Source organism: Danio rerio, chromosome 25, assembly GCF_049306965.1.
Source record: "Danio rerio strain Tuebingen ecotype United States chromosome 25, GRCz12tu, whole genome shotgun sequence".
Classification (NCBI taxonomy): domain Eukaryota; kingdom Metazoa; phylum Chordata; class Actinopteri; order Cypriniformes; family Danionidae; genus Danio; species Danio rerio.
In genome coordinates this window covers 2996134-3017500 of record NC_133200.1, presented here as the reverse complement: position 1 = coordinate 3017500, position 21367 = coordinate 2996134, and the positions used below count along the sequence as shown (strand labels likewise).

Here is a 21367-nt window from a genome sequence, read left to right as displayed (position 1 = left end):
TAAAATAGAAAAAAAAAACACAGTAATACACAAGCAACAAACTTTAAGTGATTGAAATACACTTTAATTTGTATTGAAACATAAAGGTGGGGCGGGGTATATTCAGTAGCCCCTCCCCTTTTTAAAATTAACCAATGGCATTTTTTTGTTTACAACAAATTAGTAACAGACAGACTGATGGAGCATAGTAAATACTCGCGCTCGCCTCCCTCGCCATAGTAAGCTACAGCGACATAACGTATCAGTCAGCCAGTCAGCACGTAACCTTAAAGGGTTAAACAAATGACGCACAGAACTACTACGGTTACAAAAAAGTTCACGCTTTTGTATTTCACCAACTTTTTAATACATTTTTGTGCGACTATCACCAAAAAAACAAAACAAAAAAAAAAAACAAAAAAAAAACACGACTGAATGTTTTAAATGAAAAGCTTTAATGTAGCCATGGCGGGATCAATTTTGCCGTGGCGCTCCGTCATAGAAGAATGAATGTAGAGGAAACCATGCAGATTGTTGTACATTTCATATGACAAATCCACTAGAAGGCGCTGTTTACATTTTTGTGAGTTTTAAATACATTAATTAAGGTACATTTCATTGTACATTTCAGGTGACAAATCCACTAGAGGGTGCTGTTTACAATTTTTTTGCGAATTTTGTAAAACATTTGGGTATGTCTTGAGATCGCTAAGTAGTATTGTGGTATTTATTTGATGTTGTGCAAAGAATTGCATTAAAAAATTAGTATTCGTCCATAATATGTCCCTGTAAATATCATTAGTGTGAAAAGAAACAAAGTTTTTGCCGTCATACTGCCCCCTAGTGTTCAGTTTACCTGCAAACTGCGGACGAATGTATGTTTTTAAAGGCACCTATGGTAAAAAAATCTACTTTTCAAGCTTTTTGGAGAGACGTGTGTAAGTATAGTGTATAGACCGTCATATCGGGCTGATATAAACACACCCAGTCTATTTTTTCAATTTAACAACATAAAAACGGTGGACCAATTGGAGCGGTTTTCAGACCGACCGCAACTTTACGTAGGAGTGCGGTCCCCCCGCCCACCAGTATTGATTATTCAGTATTTAGTTTCTTGTTGCACGTCCACCATTTTCAACATGTGAGTCAAAGCGATATCGCTAAAGGAACACCCGTGCTCTATTTTTAGATGTAAGGCTCATTGGGCTCAACACAAGATCAATATTCTCCACATTACTGCTCTAATCAGAATTACTGCTTGTACCTTTTGCGTGAGTTCTGGGCGTGGGTTTCTGTCAGAGTGCACACGGCAGAGCTTTGAATCGGCGGCCGCGGCGCTGTTGTGTTTGCCCTGGTGGAGGCTTGTATTTGGAGTTCTGGAATGTGTGGCGCGACGATTCAGGACACTTAATGTTTCTGCCGCGTCACTGAGAGTGTCTGGTGTGCCGTGTCGCGGCGCATTCGGTGCCTCAGTCAAAGTTAATTCAGTGTGTGTGGTTATCAGTCTCGATGTACAAGCTCGGCATTTGTACACAGAGACTATACAAAGACACAAATGATTGTGTACTTTCTGCTTGGTCTGTGTCCGAGTCGTACATGTACGGCTGAATGCTGATCTTAGCTTAGCTTAGCTTCTCTCTGTCTGCCTGTCCGTTGCAAACACAGAGCGTGGGAGCTCTTGGCTCCGCCCCCTTGTTACGTCGGGCGGGAAGCCGAAACTAATTTTCATGTGAAGCAACACGCCCCTAAAACAGCAAACTGTGTAAACCCCCCCAACATGACACTTTTTAACTAGCACTGTCAAAATTAGTGCGTTAACGCATGCGATTAATTTTAAATAATTAACGCGTTAAAAAAAATTAACACAATTAACGCAGTTCAGGTTTTTTTACTTCCTGTTGTGGTGGACGTGTGTTCAACATGCAATAAATGTGGATAAGACCAAGGAAGCACTTTCTGAAGGCAAGTTTCAGTATAAAACAATTAGTTGCATCACCAGGCTCTCCAGAGTTTCATGCAATTTCGGGTGTTTTATTTTTAACTTTGGACTTCTGTTGTAAGTTGATACCGCATGGCGAACAGAAAGAAAATCCTCCACATTTCGTGACTCTGTGTTCCTTTAAGGTAATAAAATCGCTGCTTAGGCTACATGGTAGAATTTTAATGAGAGTATAATCTTAATCATATTAAAATCGGAGTATTGGTGTCTTATGTAAATGTACTCAGAACGTCTGATGAAGTCGCGAGCTGTCAAAGACAGGGCATTACTCTGCCCTTCAGCATGAGCCTCCAAGTTTAGCGTGTTTCCTCATTAAATGCAACGAAAGCGTATGCTTCGCGTTGTTGTGTCAGAATCCTTGTGAAATACAGTAATACTTTAGGACGCTTAGTTTAAGCAGATTTGATGAACGTGATCATGCGTGTTGAATCTGACGGGAGTCGCTCCAGTATGGAACGCCGTTGGGGCCAAAACGTCTGCAGCGCGTTGTGTGTGTGTATTTGTCAGGCCCGTTGAGGGGTGTCAGGGGTGGAGTGAGCGACGTATCCGAGTAGGGGCGAGAGGGGTGTGCAATGTATTTAACGACCGGTTTGCAAGAAATTATCATTCATTTGCGGGCATTTGGGAGTCTCTGTGCACTTGCGGGATACTCCTAGTCTTAGCAACTGGATGAATGTAAAGGAGGATTGAGCAAAATTGTTTCTACTCTATAATTAATGTTCTCAACTCACAGCAATACAACTTTACAATGAGTGCAACAGTTTGTATTCTACAGTTTATTTTTATAATTTTTCATTTTCCATATCTGCAATTCCTGTATTTTGGCATTTTTTGCAGTCCACTTAGAATCCCACATGGAAATCAATGTTTTCTTTATTGGCATTGATTGTTTTGAAATTTAAAATGTCATTAACATGCCTGTGTTTTAATTTCTGTAATAAATATGGCTGTCAAGCTAGGATCTTGATGGTTTATTGTGGGTATGTTGTTTACATGAAGAAATCTGTGTTACAAGTTAAACAAAAATTCTATTAAACAATACTATTTTAAATTAAAATATCTTTTATCTTGCGTTTACATTAATTTCACATTTAAATAGCCAAAATTACAAGTTTCAGTATTTTAAATGCGATTAATCGCGATTCATTTTTAAAAAAAGGTGCGATTAATTAGTTAATTTTTTTTAATCGAATGACAGCACTATTTTTAACACATTATAATAAAAACATCTGAACTGTGTGTTGAACTGAACCTAAACTGGCACACTCAGAACCATAATATTAATATTAAATCATAAAAAAGGGGTAAACTATGTGCCCTTTAAGAAAGTTTTTGTGGCTTCCCAATAAACATACGCTAATGTGAGCCTGTGTTTCATAGAAATCCTTGATCCATACTGGAGGAAGCAAAGTTTGAACACTAATATCTTCTGAATATGAACTTTTTAATATTTCAGAGAACAAAAGTTTAATGTTCATAAGAGTTGCCTTAATTGTGCTTGACTTGGCAGTGAGGAAATATACATTAGCTAAACCAAAACATTGATTCACTTGAACGATTGCCAGAATGTAAAGCACAGCTCATGTTTAATGAGATCTCCCAGAATCCCTCTTTTCCCCAAGTCTGAATTTTCCCAATTCTTCGATGACAAAAACGTCTTTGTGCTGGAGCCGCGGGGCTGATAACCCTCTCGCAGTGCAGGTGCTCCAGACTAATGACTATCAATACAAGCCTTGCCCTCCAAAGCCATCCCTATTCCAACAACACTCCATTCCTTCCCTTCATTTGCGGCCGCAGGGCACTACTTAGGGAGCGACTGATGGATTGGCTGGTTTCTATGGAGATGAAGGTGGTTTGGTCGGACTTTGAGGATTTGATTACGACTGTTGGCCCAAATGATTCAATTTAGCCGAAGAGGCAAATCAAATGGTTTGCGACTAATTGATGAGATTGGCCTTTTGCTTGAGAGAATGGGAGTATAATTGAGGACTGAAGATGTGGAGACGCTCAATGCTTTGCTTTTTTTTTAAGGCCACAAACTGTGCTGGTGGTTTAACTGATCCGCCAAATCTTTGCTTGATATTAAATTGCATCAGATTTTAGTTTTGAGACAGTATAGTGAGACTCTTTTACCATCTGATCTGAAAATCTTTCAGTCCTCTGTATGGATACTATAACTATAAAATAAATAAATAGGCAAATATTTTTGATTAATAAGATTTTAAAACTACATTTCTATAAAACACATTTTTTGGTAATTTTGTGTAAAAATGTTTAACGAAACATTTTTGAAAATATTTTAAATACAAGTAAAATTATATTGTTTGAAACAAACAAACAATAAAGAGATGTTGGTTTTTATACATTTAGCCAAAATAGTTTATTTATATTTATTTATATTTGCATTTTTGTTATTCAAAATATTTTAATGAAAGTTTTTTTTGTATAAAAAAGATTAGATTTTTTTATTTATTTAGCTTTAGTTACTTATTTATATCTAACTATTCATTTTAGTTACATTTGAACCATTAATAAAAGATCGACAACTAATAGAGGATCAATAAAGTTCAAAGTTTCCTAAGACTAGAATGAATGTTCATTGTTTTAGGGCAAACTTGATATTTTTATATATATTTATATATTTAATTTAGCATTATATTTCTTTCTTTGCTTATTTTTTAAATATATAAAAATTATTAGGAATCTAAACTATTCCCATTTTATTTAACATATTATATTTTATTTTAGCATTATATTTATATATTTTATTTTAGCATTATATTTCTTTCTCTCACAATTATTTTAGATACATTAGTATTTATATATTTTTCTAGATATCTAAACTATTCAATTGTATTAAATATTTATATATAAAATTTTTGTATTAAATTAATTTTTTCCCACTTTTTAAAATACATTTAGTATTTATATATTTTTTAGATATCTAAATTACTCCAAAAGTCTTTAATTTATATTACATTTTAAAAATATATTTTATATTTTATTTTAACATTAAATTTCTTTCTTAACTTTTATATAAAGTTTTTTATATAAAGTATATTATTATAATAATAATAATACTTAATATTATATTAATAACTTAATATTTATTTATATTTTAGATGTTTAAATTATTCCCATTTATATATATATATATATATATATATATATATATATATATATATATTTTTTTTTTTTTACTATAGATTTTTATATATTTAATTTAGCATTATATTTCTTTCTTCGCCAATTGTTTTTAGGTGTATTATTATTTATATTTTTGTATATATAAATTATTCCAAATTCTTTTAACATATATTAGATTTATATATTTTATTTAAGCATTATATTTCTTTCTTTGCCTATATTAGGTATATTGATACTTATATATTTAGATATCTAAATGATTCCAAGTTTATTTAATATATATTAGATTTTAAAAATGTATTCCTATATTTTATCTTAGTATTATTAGTTTTCTTTCCCAATTTTAGATGCATAATATTTATGGATTTTAAAATATCTTTATTTATTTTAACAATATATTTCTTTCTTTGCCTTTCTTTATTTAGGTATATTAAAATGTATATATTTAATTTCGATCTAAATTATTCCAACTTTATATAATTTATATTAGATTTTAAAATATTTTTATATATTTTATTTTAGCATTATATTTTTTCTTTTCATATTTTTAGATACATTAATATTTTAGATTTTAGATACCTAATTAATGCCAAATTGTATCAATATGTAAGATTTTAAAATATTTATATTTTATAGATTTATTTTTTTAAATATCTAAATTATTCAAAATGTATTTATATTAAATTTTAAAATAGATTTATATATTTTATTTGAGCATTACATTTGTTTCTTTGCCTATTTTTAGGAATATTAATATTTATATATTTTAGATATCTAAACTATTCAAAATTTATTTAATATACATTTTATTTTAACATTTATATTTCTTTTTTTCCCAATTTTTTTTATACATTAATATTTTTTATATATTACATCACATTTTACACACACACACACACACACGCTTTTTTATGCCTTTAGGCAATGTAGACATAGGTTAAAAATGCTCATATTTAACCTCTTGAAATCCATCCAGGCCACATTAATTCCACAAGCTCTTCTAGTCAACGTGAACACAGTTTGAATGGGTTATTGGCAGCTAAATCAGGTCTTGGAGATACAATCGCCCTGAACAATCGTGTGCTTTGTGGCGTCCCGTTCCCAGTCGACGTCACTAGAGACCCCGTCCTGAAGCTAGCAGCACCACTGTGCAGGCTATTGTGTTAGCGAAAGGCCAGCGGACATCGTTACACTTCCCAAGCAGGACAGCAAACAAAGCTGGACTGAGTCTAAGAGCACAGACATACAAACCCGCTGCTGCAGAGCATGATGGGAAAAAGCACACATCTCCAGCGTTTGTTGTGGTGTTTTAGGAACGGCGAGTAATGACACCTGATACGTTTGTGTTGTCGACCTCGTCTGAATCCGAAAGGTCACGTTTTTCGCTCCTCAAAGACGTGTTTTAATGCAGCTCACCTGCGTCTGAAGCCTTCAGTTTGCCCACTCGGAGAAGTTCAAGCGTATACATTACAGCTTAATCTGTGTTTTAGCGAAGAGCGCCAGCTAATGATGCTGGCTCGACATAGCTAACATGCTGATCTACTGTGATAATTGAATGCTAAAAATGTACTAAAGCACTCTAGCAACGTTATCAATCTGCTAAATCATGCTGTTGACTGTAAAATCACGTTAGCGAGGTTAGCATCATAAAATATGCTAGTAACATTAAATCATACTAACAATATACTAATATCTTAAAACATGTTAGCAATGTGTTAAATCATCAGAACATGATAAATCATGCTGAAACACTTGCTAAATCATCCTAGCAACAAATGCTAAATCATGTTAGCTTCCTGGTGAACCATATAAACAATCTAAAAAGAAGTTAATTCTTGCTAATGTGCTACTTAATGGACTAATAAAATATTTTAAAATGCATCTCCTCCGAGAGTTTTCAAGCTACAACCAGCAAACTCTGATCAAACCTTTAGACACTTCTGATTTGCACAGCTATGTCTTTTCGAACTGATCTGAATTACGCTAATCTGCTAGTAACATGCTTAATCATGTAAGCATTATGTTAAATCAAGCTAGCAATTTGTTAAATCATGCTCGATTTTGAGAGTTTTATCATATTTTAGAAACGTCGAGTATTGATACCTGATACGTTTGTATTGTCGACCTCGTCTGAATGCGAAAGGTTGCGGATTTCACTCCACAAAGACATGTTGTACTGCAGTTACGTAGCCTTTAGTTTGCCCACTAGGAGTTCAAGTGTATACATTACAGCTTAATCTGTGTTTTAGCGAAGAGCGCCGACTAATGATGTTGGCCCCAGATAGCTAACATGCTGATCTACTGTGATAATTGTATGCTAAAAATGTACTAAAGCATCCTAGTAACATTATCAGTCATGCTATTGACTGTAAAATCACGATAGCAATGTTAGCGTCATAAATATGCTAGTAAGATCTTAAAACTTGTTGGCAATGTGTTAAATCATGAGAACATGGTTAAGCATGCTAAAACACTTGCTAAATTATCCTAGCAACAAATGCTCATGTTAGCTTCTTGGTGAACCATATAAACAATCTATAAAGAAGTTAATTCTCGCTAATGTGCTACTTAATGGGCAAATAAAATATTTTTAAACGCATCTCCTCTGAGAGTTTTGTAGCTGTAACCAGCAAACTCTGAACAGACCTTTAGACACTTCTGACTTGCGCAGCTATGTCTTTTCAAACTGATCTGAACTAAAAATTTTTTATTGAGTGAATCACAACTTTTATACATACAGTATTTAAGCTAGCACTAGCACTAACACTAGCAATCCTTAACAGCTATCCAAAAAAATGCTAATTTACATTAGCAATGTACTAAATCATTCTAACAGTATTATCAGTGTGCTAAATCATGCTAGCGACATGCAAAATAAACCTGCTAGCAACATTAAATGTGTTAGCAATATGCTAAATAATGTTAACAATATTAAATCTTAACAAAATGTAAACAATATTACATCATGCTAATATACTAGCAAATGGCTAAATCATGTTAACATCATGTTAGCAACATCATTTTAAAACAGGTTAGCAATGTGTTAAATCATGTAAACATCATGCTAACAACTCGATAAATCAAATGCTAAACTATATTCGCATAATGGTAAAGCATATAAAGTATGCTAATGACATAAAAACATGTTTAGCAACATGCTAAATAATGTTAATGTTAAATCATGTTAGCAACCCTTTGGAAAAAACAGCTTAAACCAGCCTAAGCTGGTTTGCTGGTTTAAGCTGGTGGACCAACCTGGTTTTAGAAGGGTTTTGGTCATTTCCAGCCTGGTCTCCCAGCCTGACCAGCTAAGACCAGGTTGGAAATGGCTGGAAACAAGCCTGGAATGGTCAAAACCTCTCTAAAACCAGGCTGGTCCACCAGCTAAAACCAGCAAACCAGCTTAGGCTAGTTTAAGCTGTTTTTATTTAGCAGGGAACATGCTAAATCATGTTAACAGCATGCTCATTCATGTTAATAACACATTAGGATGTTAAAAATGTGCTAATTCCTGTGAACATGGTAACCATGCAAACAAATTGCTAGCAAAAATATGCTAAACCATGTTAGCATCATGATTAAACAACCTAATAAAGCATGCATGTGACATGCAAAAACCTGCTAATAGCATGGTTAAACATGTTAGCAACATGCTAAATAATATTAACAATGTTAAATCCTGTTATCAATGTCAATTATTATGCTAATAACATGCTAAATCATGCTAACAGTGTGTAAATGATGATGGTTTTCATTTTCCAAGTGAACTGTCCTTTTAGGAATGTGCTTTATGGCAGTCAAACAGACAGAGAGCGGCTCATCTGTGTCCCAGGCCTTCAGTTTGCAGACTCTGAGAAGTTCAAGTGTATAAATTACAGCTTAATCTGTGTTTTATCGAGGAGCGCCTGCTAATTCACCCTCTGTTGTGCTAATGAGGTGAATCATGCGATACTCAAAGGTTACTAATCACTTTTTCAAGTCTCACTTAATTCACAAAAGACACTGTCACATTACATTGGCTGTCAATTACACAACTTTGATCGTGAGCTCAGGGGTAAGTGGAGACGGCTCCAGAGGACAAATATAACGTGAATTATTTATGACTCATTTCATCGTGCTGTAATGAGATTCTGCAGGAGCTTTTTCCAATGGAATCTCACTGTCGGCCAATCAGACGCTTCTATTCAGCCACTGTTTCCACTGTCAAGATGCTCATTGGTCGAGACAGCTGTCAATCATGTAAGCAGCTGAAACATCAGGTGGATAATCAGGAGGCTAATTGAGTGATGTTTGTTGGGAGACGTTCAATGGATTGCTCTGGTTTCACCACTAAACATTTGGCTCAAAATCAAGGTAAGGATTTAAACTGAACTAGTAATTAAGTATTTTTGGGAGTGATTTATTTTGTTTATGTCTGTATGAATTTTAAAAATGTGACAACTTTATTCCTAATACATTTACATGCCTACAGCTACCCATATTTGCTAATTTGCGAAATATACTTCAACAGTAAATATATTTACATAGTTCAAAGTATACTTGTCTTAAAAGCATTAATTTTGCATTTAACCTACCCCTCCCACTTAAAAAAAAAAATATATATATATATTTTTTTTTTATTATTTATTTATTTTTATTATTTTTATTTTATTTATATGCAATTTTTCATTCATTCATTAATTTATTTTATTTTATTAGTTTATTAATTTTATCTATTTTATTATTTTTTTATTTATTTGTTTATTTAAATTTAATATTATATTTTTATTTAACTTATTTTTTTAATTCTTTATTTTTATTTATATTTATTTATTTGTTTATTTTTATTTATATATTTTTATTATTTATTTATTTACAAATTTTTTATTTAATTAATTAATTTATGTTTTATCATTTATTTACATTTTATTAATATTTTTTATTTTTTTATTTATTTGTTTTTATATTTTTATTTATTGAATTTTTTTATTTATTTATATTTAATTAATAAATGTATTTATTTTTATTTTTTAACCTGTGTATACAATTTTACAATTGAATTACACATTGGTCAGATATATTTTTAAATGTTTGAGTATATATTTGAAAATGTTTATTTATATTTATAAGTTTAATGTTTACATCTAATAGAAATTATATATAAATATATAAATGTAAATATGTAATTTATTTATTTATTTATATTAATTTTTAAAATCGGTGAATAAGATTTTACAATCGATTTACACAGTGGTTGCTTATATTTTTCGATATTTTCTGACCATTTTCCAATTTGCTATATTAATTTAAACATCCAACATTTTTAAAAAAATGCACAATATGTAATATTATAAGAGGGTTTAAACAGAATTTGGTTTCAGTGAAAGAAATGTTTGTGTAATAAACATTCTCAAATATATACCTGTGTGTGTGTATGCAAAGTGAACATGCACAGTACACACACGTATATATTTGAGAACGTTTATTTAAATTTACAAATTAAATACTTGCAATTTATAATACAAATTATATATAAATAATTGCATGTACATATTTTGGTTTTTTTATTTTATGTATGTTTGACTTATTTATACACAGTGAGTGAACACACACGCACATTATGTTAGCACACACACTTTTACTTTGGATGCGAATAACCACGTTTTATCATTTGACAGCATTAATCTAAAGGCAGGGCAGTGGAAACGAAAGCTGCAGGGTCATGGATGGTTTGTCCTTTACTCATGCTGCAGTTTGATGTGGGTCTCGCTCAGAGAAACAGCAGGACCCTCTGAAACATTCAGTACAATAGAGCTGTCCAATATTCATGAGACATCAAACACTCGAGAACGGAGAACAAAACAGATCCACTTCCACCATTTAGTCATCATATTCCAGACAGAAGTTCAAACAACATTAGCAAATCGACTTTATTTTATAACTAATACTACACTGCTTTTGCACTAATAACAAAATAAAACATCTAATATATATATAGATCAGATATAGTCTGTAAACGATGAACCGACCTGTAATTAAAACTCAAATAATAATCTTATTTCAGCGTGTGTTGATGGATGTAAAACTCACCCAGGACTCGTGGTAGAGGACGGTCAGCAGGTACATGGCGTAATCATAATTCTGCTGTCTCAGCGGGCAACTAAAACACACACAATAAACATGCATTTAAACAGATGCAGTGATTTGGCAAAAGCTGAAATCTAAATCTCCACATCTCTGACCTGTCTGTGGTGATGGTTAGTGTGTCTGTTTCTTTACAGTAGCGCTTTTCAGCCAGTTTGATCATCTTCTTTCTGGCGTGATCGTCCAGATTTAGGCTGGAGTGCTTCACCTGCAGATGATAAAACACAGTCAGAAGCTTTATTAGTTATTTACGCCAACACTGACATGGTAAAACACACTGCATTAGTAGTATTTGTAGCCCAAATGCATGCTGAGGAAGAGCTGATAACATCAGATATGTTAATGAGTTTTATTTCTGATCAAACACAGTAGAGTAGACTGTTGGAGAGGGAGGGATTACAGAGACCATTTCAGACAGAGAAAATAGCTGATGCTGCAATGGGTTTATGATTCTTTTCTTTTCCTTCTGTTTAATTTACTAATAATTTAATAATAGTTTAATTTAATTTATTTATTTATTTTTTTTTGCATTTATTAGGTTCATCTTAGGCCAGACAGAAAATAATAACTCTCTAAATGCCATAAATAATACAGATATACATGTAATTTATGAGAAAATGTGTTAGTGTTTTTGACCTTAGATGCGTGCAAAGACTATATTGAGCTAAAAATATCCCTGTATGGATTTGTGTTGGATCTGTTTTTTTTTTTAATGAATCATTTGAGTCAATGAATTGATGATCCGTTTATAAAGCAACCACTTGATTTATTTATAATTGTCATTTAAACGAATCATTTGAAAGAATGATTCAATGACTCGCTCATTAAGAATTGTCGCCACCTACTGGTAGAGTTGAAGTAATATTTATTTATCAATAACAGGCCTAAACCAGCACAAAAAAAAGCACAAAAATGTATAAATATTTATATAAAATGTCAAGCCTGAAATTATTGATTACATTTTTTTGTCAACACAAACCTATGACTAAAGAATAAAGAGACTTTCACAAATAAAATGGAAAGAATCCTGATGAGCATGATACATAATAACACAAAACATAAAGGAATATTAAAGTAGTTCAATAATAAAGGGAAATTAAACAAAATAAAGGCATACCATATATAGACAAGGTTTTCTAGCATGTAAATGTAGTGTATAAAAGTATACTAGTCTTAAAAGCATGAATTTAGCATTTAGCCTACTCCTAACCCCCCACCCCTAAATTTATATAATTAGAATTTTATTTACAATTATTTATTTATTTTTTTTATTATTTTGTATTTTGTATTTTGTTATTTTATTTGTTTATTGTATTTTTATTTATTTATTTTTATTTAGATTATTTTATTTATTCATTTTTATTTTGTTTATTTATTTTGTTTATTAAACAAGCACAAAAAACACACTCAGCAAAATATTATTATTAAGTGTGTACATATAGTTAATAAATGTGTAAATAATATATATACATTTTTAAACTCAAAATTATATAAATTAAAATATTTTGCCATCATCACACAAACCTGTTAAAACAGACAGAGACTTTCAATAATACAATGGAAAGAATCCTGATGAGCATGATCCATAATAGCACATAAAATAAAGGGATATTAAAATAAATGAAATAATAAAGGGAAATCAAACATACAATAAAGGGATACCATGTACGGGCAAGGTTTCCTAGCATGTCAATGGATAGTACACCCAATAATTTCCTGTTAGTTTACTCTATCCAAGATGTATTTTTCTTCAGTAGAACATTAAAGAAGATTTTTAGATTAATAGAATGAAGGTCAATGGCCTGTTTTGAAGGCTGTGATTTAAAGCTAATATTATTGTAAATAATGTTTAATTTCTTGCATAGATGATTGTTTTGCTTTTCAAGACCTCTGAGTGTATCATCAGGAGCCATAGGGATTGATTTGGACTTGTTTGTATGTCTTAATTTGTAATCTCAAAAATGGGTAAGCATTGACTTGCATTATACAATACCAATAAATTCTTTAAAGTTCTACTAAGGGAAATAAAAGTCTCCTACATCTTGGATTAAGGAAAAATTTATAGGAAATATTAATATTTTTGTTAACTATCCCTTTAATGAAATCCTAAGAAAGTCACCAACATCTTGGAGTGAACTATCCCTTTAAATTCATCAAAGGACACTTAATCCAAAATCTTCGTCATTTCTCAGACAATCAGCACCACTTCAACAGGCCTTCCTCCAGTCATACACACACACACACACACACACACACACACACACACACACACACACACACACACACACACACACATTCTGATAAATCTTTATTCTTCCAAAACAACAAACCCTCAAAATGAACTAACAATTCTGCAGAACCTTTAAATCCCCCTCCGGGTCGACCAATGAGATCATACTCACCCCCCAGTGATGTCACTAAGCTCTCTTTAAATAACAGATCGAAGGAAAAACAATGCAAAATCAACCATATCTGGGGTTTTCTGGCCATTTCAGTCCAGAAAAAGACCCCGTCCCACCCGGAGACTCATCCCGTAAATCTGCCCTTTGATCCCCTTCACTTCTAGCCCTAATCCAGCGGGATTAACATCAGATGCAGATTCCCACATTGGCAGTCCTAATCTATTTTTTTCAGGCAGATGGTGAGAGATTTATGATAAATAACACATTTCAGATTATAAATAAAGAGAGTGTATTAAAGGCATTGAGGTTTTGCTGAAATGATCCTGCATGTCTTTAAAATAACATGGTTTATGAATATGATTTGTTTGCAAACAAAATTCCCACTGTTTGTTCGAGTACAATTAAATTAGACTAATTATTGTATCTCTCACAAAAACGGCTTAATTTGCTTGAAGCAGAACTTATTTTTTAAGTAGAATTTGACCTTGCCATAGCCCTAACCTGAACCCTAAGTGGCATGTTTTATGAACGCATCAATTTGTTTATAAACAACGTTTCTCTTGTTTGCTCAAGCACAAATTAGTTTGATTATTTATTGAATCTCTCAATGAAATCCCTAACAACTGACATGGTGTTCAAATAGGCTTAATTCTCTTAAAAGAGAACTTTTCTTATTTTTGGGTTAAAATTTAATCTTATCCTAAGTCGCATGTTTTATAAACGCATAACTTTGTTTATAAGCAGTATTCCCATTGTTTAATCAGGTGCAATTAAATTTAATTAATTGAATTCTTGAAGCATAACTTATTTTTGGGGTATAATTTGACCTAGCCATAGCCCTAACCTTAACCCTAAGTAGCATGTTTTAAGAACGCATGATTTTGTTCATGCAACAATGTTTCTGTTATTTGCTCAAGCACAAATGAGTTTGATTATCTATTGAATCTTACAATGAAATGCCCAACAATTGCCATAAATTTAACCTAACCCTTAGTTGCATGTTTTATGAACACATAATTTTGTTTATAAGCAGTATTGCCATTGTTTGCTCAAGCGCAATTAAATTTGATTATTTATTGAATCTGACAGATAAACGGCTTAATTTTCTTAAAGCAGAACTTCATTTTGTGGTACAATTAGACCTAGCTATAGCCCTAACCTTAACCCTAAGTAGCAGGTTTATGAACACACAATTTTAGTCATAAATTATAACAAAAAATGATGACAGAACTTAAAATTTGGAGCTGAAAATTAGCCTAACCATAACAATAGGCATCAAAACAGCACAATATAAAAATACAGTGTATTAAAATGGCAGTTTTCTAAAGGAAAACTACAGAAAATGACAAACAAAAATCCCAAATATTTCATAAAAAAACAATAAAACTCCCACATTTTCAATGACTGGATTAAACCTATTAAAATTTCATCATATTTCAGAAATGTCATTACTCCTGAAGCACTTTAATTGTATTCAAGATGTATAGAAATCACAAATTCAGTGCACTGCCTCTCAACTTTGACCTAAAATATGTGCAAAAAAATTATATATAACAAAAAAAACTGAAATACATACTTTCAGCGTCACTATCCTTGCGTCTGGGTTTCTCAGTGACAGTCCAGAGGATACGAAATCCTTACTCTGCACTTGTATTGGGAAATGCTCCGTGCACTTCTCATCCGAGTCCAGCGCAGACGGCCACTCAGTGAGGAACGCTGGACAAACACAACAGATAATATTCACAAACATTGAACTCATTAGAACATTCAATATTTAAAACCGGAAGAATCCATTTTATAGCAAAAAAAAAAAAAAAACGCTCACGTTTCAGCGCCTCACAGTGCTTCTTAATGGCCGCCGGGGTTAAGTGCAAAAAATTGGGAATCTGAAAAAACATTCATCAGCACGCAATTAATAAAACATGATTTAATGCATACAGTTGAAGTCTGAATTATTAGCCTCCTGTATATTTTTACCCCCAATTTCTGTTTAACGGAGAGCAGATTTCTTCAACACATTTCTAATCATAATAGTTTTAATACCTAATTTCTAATAATTAATTTATTTTATCTTTGCTGCACATAATATTAGACTAGATATTCTTCAAGATGCTTTTATTCAGCTTAAAGTGACATTTAAAGGCTTAACTAGGTTAATTAGGGTAAAGTTAGGGTAACTAGACAATTCATTGTATAACAGTGGTTTGTTCTGGAGCAGGGGTCACCAACATGGTGCCCGTGGGCTGGAGGATCACATGAGTTGCCCGTGGACCTGTTATAAAATTAGCTTACCATAGCACCACATACCAGTAAGCTGCAACTAATATTTTTTTAGCTATTCTTTTTAAATCACACTTGCATTGGTTGATATTTATCCAATCATTGTTGACAACTATTGTGAGAAATCATTAACATAATCAGTGTCTTCACATAGATGACTATCATTAATTATTAATAACATATAATTAAAAGTAAATTGAGCAAATTTGTTTTCAGGAAGTGTGTATCAAACTGGTAGCCCTTCACATTAAACGATACCCAAGAAGTAGCTCTCAGTTTCCAAAAGGTTGGTGACCCCTGTTCTGGAGAATATCCAAAACAAATATTGCTTAAGGGGGCTAATAATATTGACCTTAAAATGGCTTTAAAACTGTTTTTTTTTTGTTCTTGCCAAAAAAACAAAAGACTTTCTCCAGAAGAACAAATATTATAGGAAAAACTGTAAATTTCCCTTGCTCCATTAAATATCATTAACAATTTGGCCCTCAACTGTATATATTTCAATATATATCACAATGTCAGCATCATGCAGCTGAAGACTTGCTCACCTTGATCAGCTCCAGGTTGCCATGTTTAGCCGGCGGGACCCCTCTGTTGACGGGATAGCCCATCCGCACTGGCAGAGGAACGGCAGAGGGTTTAAATGATGCTGCGGTGGGATAAACCGCAGTCCAGTCCTGATCCACAGCCATCCGCTCCGTCCGGGGCTCACCAGCCTGAGTGACAAATATATGATTTATTATCAAAGATCTTACATGAATTAGAGCTGCGTGATATTAGAAAAATCTGATATTTCGATAATTAATTTTTCTGCAATTAAAAGATTATGATATGAATCCAGATTTAGATGAATAGCGTTATTTGGCAGTCTTCTGGGGAGTCTAACATTATTCAGGTACAGTAATAACAATGCAAAAAAAGGCTTCTCTTATTTGCATTGTCTCCTTTCTAGTCCAAATATTGGAAAAATTCTTAATCAAGTACAAATACTGTATTATTTTCACCTTCAGAAGGAAGAATAAGAGGTTTTCCTTAACACAAGCAAAATGATCTGTCATTAGGGTAAGTAAATACTCTTGTTTTTGCTTTGAAATGTAGATATTTGGACTAGAAGACAAAAATTCTTCTGTCTAAATTCTGTATAAATAAATACAATTAATTTTGTTGCATCATATTTTGTGCCCAAATGTTTAAAACGCTCTCGAACTGCTCAGTCACAAGCCTTAAAAACACATGCAAATGATAAACCTTCACTCTATTTTGGTTTAACTTAGCAGTGACTCTACAAATCACGTGTTCTTTAGCTTTGTCAACTAGGGATGTGCAATTAATCGAATCGCAATCGCGATTTGAAATGCTGTGATTAGCTAATCGCGAGAGGCTGCGATATGAAATATATTTGTATTATTAAATTAAATTTCCCTGCCCAGAGCATATGCGTGACTGCTGTCTGTATGTTGTAGTCTTACTAACTAACTAAGCACAATTGAGTGATGACTGTCTGAAAGTATTGCCAGTGACACTCAATCTAGTAGCAAGCAACAGCAAAGTACAACTTCAGCGTTGTTTCAGCCATGTTCGTTTGCTGAGTGTTCCTTTATTTTCATAATTATTATTTCTTGCTTTATAATAAGCTACACTATCTCCCTTATTTGAGTTCAGCATGTTTACAGAAAGATAAAGTCATTTTATTTGTGTTTAGAGAAAAACGAGTGTCTCATTTCTGAATATTTAAATAATAAATTTGAATAAATGTTTAGGCAGGTTGATATCTTTTCAGTCCTTTTTTTTAACTAACACAGTTAGAAGCTGCGATACAGAATATTGAGCTAAAGCATGACTACTAAATTAAATCGCAAATCAAATCAAAATCGCAATTTCTGTCAAAAAAAACAAACAAAAAACATTGCACTTAGATATTTTCCAAATAGCACAGCCTTACTGTCAACTATAACTCAGTCTCAACATTGCATATCTTGCGATGTGACTATTGCGGATATGCACATTGCGATATCAATGCTGAAATGATATATTGTGCAGCACTAATATGAATAACTCGGACACAAACACACTCAAATCATATAATGATGCAAAAATTTACCTGTCTCCGTGGTTTCATCTGACCCCGAACACCTTTTCCTGCAGCATCTGTGAATAAAAATTGGAAAAAAAAATAATATACTAAAAGACAACAACATATCATATAGTTGTAGTAAAAATTTAAATAAATAAAATAAAAAATAATTATATATATATATATATATATATATATATATATATATATATATATATATATATATATATATATATATATATATATATATATACACACACACATAGTTATTATTTTTTCTCTCTAAAAACAAATACATACATTTTGTTTATTTTTCTAGACAGCAATAAACACATGTATGCATACAAACATACTGTTATTTTTTTTTCTAGAAACAAATAAAAACATTACAGCTGAAGTCCGTGCTTTACTTTTAGCTTTGGAGTATATAGAAAATGTCCAACAAAAGAACAAAAACGTAAAGTTGAGGCGCAGATGAGAGCGATCATGACGTGGTGAATATTGATCCGCCAGCTGAGATCCATCGAGTACGTGCTTTTCAGAGAAAGCGCCCGAATCTCGATGTGTTGCATTCACTGCGTGTTCAGCCCAAATGTCCGCTAAAAGTCAAATCTAATACTGTACATATCATCGCCAAAGAAGCTCGCCTTTACTAAGTTTACACTGAAACTGCGGCTCATAACAAACATCGGTATTGCGCCGGTGGTCATCGCAAGAATCCTGTTCATAAATTGGGTCGGCTGACTCGCCAGCTTTTCCACTAACACAGAAAAATGAAGATCAGCTCAGACTGAACCTTTAAATTGACACAAACTGAAACCAAATCTTTTAAAGAGTGATAGAAGTGAGACTTTACTTACTTTCTTTTGTCTATTCTTTCTTGAGGTGTATATTATAATTTCTTTTTATTTAGTTACTGATGACTGTTTTGCAGCTTTCAGCCTTGAATTTAATGATTTATTATAATCTTTTGTTTGTTTTGTAGCAGAAATATTATTTATGAAACTGACATGCATATATAAACAGCAGTACAAAATCAATATTTCTCACTGCAATGCTTCATTTTTGTTTGATGCAAACTATACAATTATTTGTATAGTTTGCAAAAAAAACTATACATATACATATAACTATACATATGACTTTTTATAGCGGATAACTTGCATTCAAGCACATTCAAGGCAGCATGATAATGAGAAATGTAATTCATTACTATTATTGTCATTTTCATCATTATTAATATTTTATAATTATTAGACATTCATTTTGGAATTATTGCACACAAATATCAATGTCATCACAGCATTAGTTAGATAGTTGTTTCTGGTTTTTGTTAGTCCTAATTGATGTTGTTTTAAAATACAAAAAATCCCTTAAAATACAATTTGCAGCGGTGCTCAATCATTTTTGGTGGGTGCTCCTAAATTTTTTCTGGTGCTCCTAAATTTTTGAAGTTGGGAGCACCGGTGCTACCAAGTAAAAAAGTTCATTTCGAGCCCTGCATGTGCTTTCAGGAAATGAGCCGGCTGCTGAGGACTCTTTGAAACAAGTGGTGAACAAATACCAAATTCCTCCTTCATAAATGAGACCTATTATCATCGTTTACATTTTAAATAAGTAACAGGTGGAGTGGGATGCATTGGACAACAATAAGTTGTATGAAATTCAACCTGAAATCTCAGATTTTGAAGACATTTTAAGACTAGATTTGACCATGAGATTTTTATCAGATGTCGTATTGGACATACAATATTAACCCATGGCTTTTGGCTTAAAGGTGAAGACCCCACTCAATGTTTGTACTGCCCAACTCCCCTTAATGTGTAAAACACATTCTACTGGTCTGTCCTGCTTTTAATGATTCTTGAAGGCTTTTTTATAAAATAAAATCTCTTAAGGACATTAACAAAGTGACTCCAGGACAAATTGTAATTTTTTTAATTACGTATTAACACAAACAATCTTATTTAATTTGTGATCATTTACTTGGTGTTTTTAATTGTATTGTATTATTTATAAATGAAACAATGTATGATACAATATACAATAATATTTATTTTTAGAAACATACTGTACATCAAGTAATTTATTCATTTGTTAGTCGTCTGCCATGTTAATATATTTATTTTTTTAATATATATATATATATATATATATATATATATATATATATATATATATAATTATAAATTGATATACAATAATTTACAAATATTGTGTAATATTAGTGCCATTACAGTATTGCTATTTAATGTTAATATTAATCGTTAATAATACCACGCTGACTGTTACATATCGTAATAACAACAACATTAACTTCCATATTTCTGTCGCTGTCTTTAATCTTGTAAGTATATTAAATAACAGACTGTGCGCTCTTTACCTCTTTTTGCGGCCACGGCGCTTGTTGGGAGGACGGAGGAGACTGAAATCCTCCTGCTGAAAGAAATTAAACCTGATATTCCCGTAATATTGCAGCTTATTTTGTGAAAGGAGGACAGCGCAGGGTGACTGACGGACGCAGCCATGATGGCAAAACCTGCAGCGTGACTACGGAAGCCGGGATGAACGCATACAAAGCGAAGCTATAAATATGACTAGAGCGCAAACGCTTCTGTCAGTGCACCACTTTAAGTGATATTCGGTAAACATCACAACACAAACTAAGCAATGTTTGTGCTTTTGATTTCAAATAGCTTTTTAATGTAGTCTTGAGAGATTAGAAGCAAATTGTGAAGACTAAAAACGATATAATAAAAAAAGTTCTTAAACTTTATATTAAATTAATAGACCAAATGAGCATCACGTTAAATTGAAATTAGCTTTTTAATGATTTTAATGGTTTAAACTAGTTTTTTTTCGCTCATGTGGCAAGAGACAAACAAAAAAATATATATTTGCAAAACAATTTTTATTACGGAGTAAATATTTTAAGCATTACACGTGAAACAGACATTTCAACAAGAAAAATCTAATAAATCTATGATATTCAATTTACTAGAAAAATGTTTTTACACAAAAGTGCAAATTTTTGTCTGTAAAGCCATCAGTTTTTTTTTTTTTTTTTTTTGTAAATATTAGAAATATTAAGCTACTTGGACACAATTTCTACCCCCAGCAATGTTAAAGCTGTAAAATAGACAACTCTATGTGCATCTTTTAGCTAATATATAGTCTATATTCTATAATATACAGCATTTTGAGGTACCTTTAATATTGGCATTTTATTTCTTTTTTTTTTGTTTCTATTTGTTTTTTTCTGCTCTCTAGTTTTCTAATTTTACTAGCGTTTATACCTTTGTTGTATATTTTTGTACCATTCCTGTTGATTATTCTCAAAGAAGAGAGAGATTTCAACAGTGT

At 32.1% G+C, this 21367-nt stretch overlaps 2 protein-coding genes across 34 annotated transcripts in view; one reads left to right on the top strand and one right to left on the bottom strand.

The window, feature by feature from the left end:
• Nucleotides 1-20545, bottom strand: part of mrps35 (mitochondrial ribosomal protein S35) — a 21757-nt gene extending 1212 nt beyond the window's left edge. The window contains 7 exon segments of the mRNA NM_001031669.1: nucleotides 11195-11264; nucleotides 11347-11456; nucleotides 15227-15366; nucleotides 15476-15536; nucleotides 16479-16646; nucleotides 18032-18078; nucleotides 20388-20545. Coding sequence (NP_001026839.1) covers nucleotides 11195-11264; nucleotides 11347-11456; nucleotides 15227-15366; nucleotides 15476-15536; nucleotides 16479-16646; nucleotides 18032-18078; nucleotides 20388-20532 — 741 coding nt within the window. The 5' untranslated portion in view covers nucleotides 20533-20545.
• kcnq1.2 (potassium voltage-gated channel, KQT-like subfamily, member 1.2) overlaps nucleotides 9407-21367 on the top strand; it is a 234843-nt gene continuing 222882 nt past the window's right edge. For all 33 annotated transcript variants that reach the window (XR_012400074.1, XR_012400073.1, XR_012400078.1 and 30 more), the window contains exon 1: nucleotides 9407-9478. The gene's annotated coding sequence lies outside the window, so the exon portion shown is untranslated. The remainder of the gene's footprint in view (nucleotides 9479-21367) is intronic.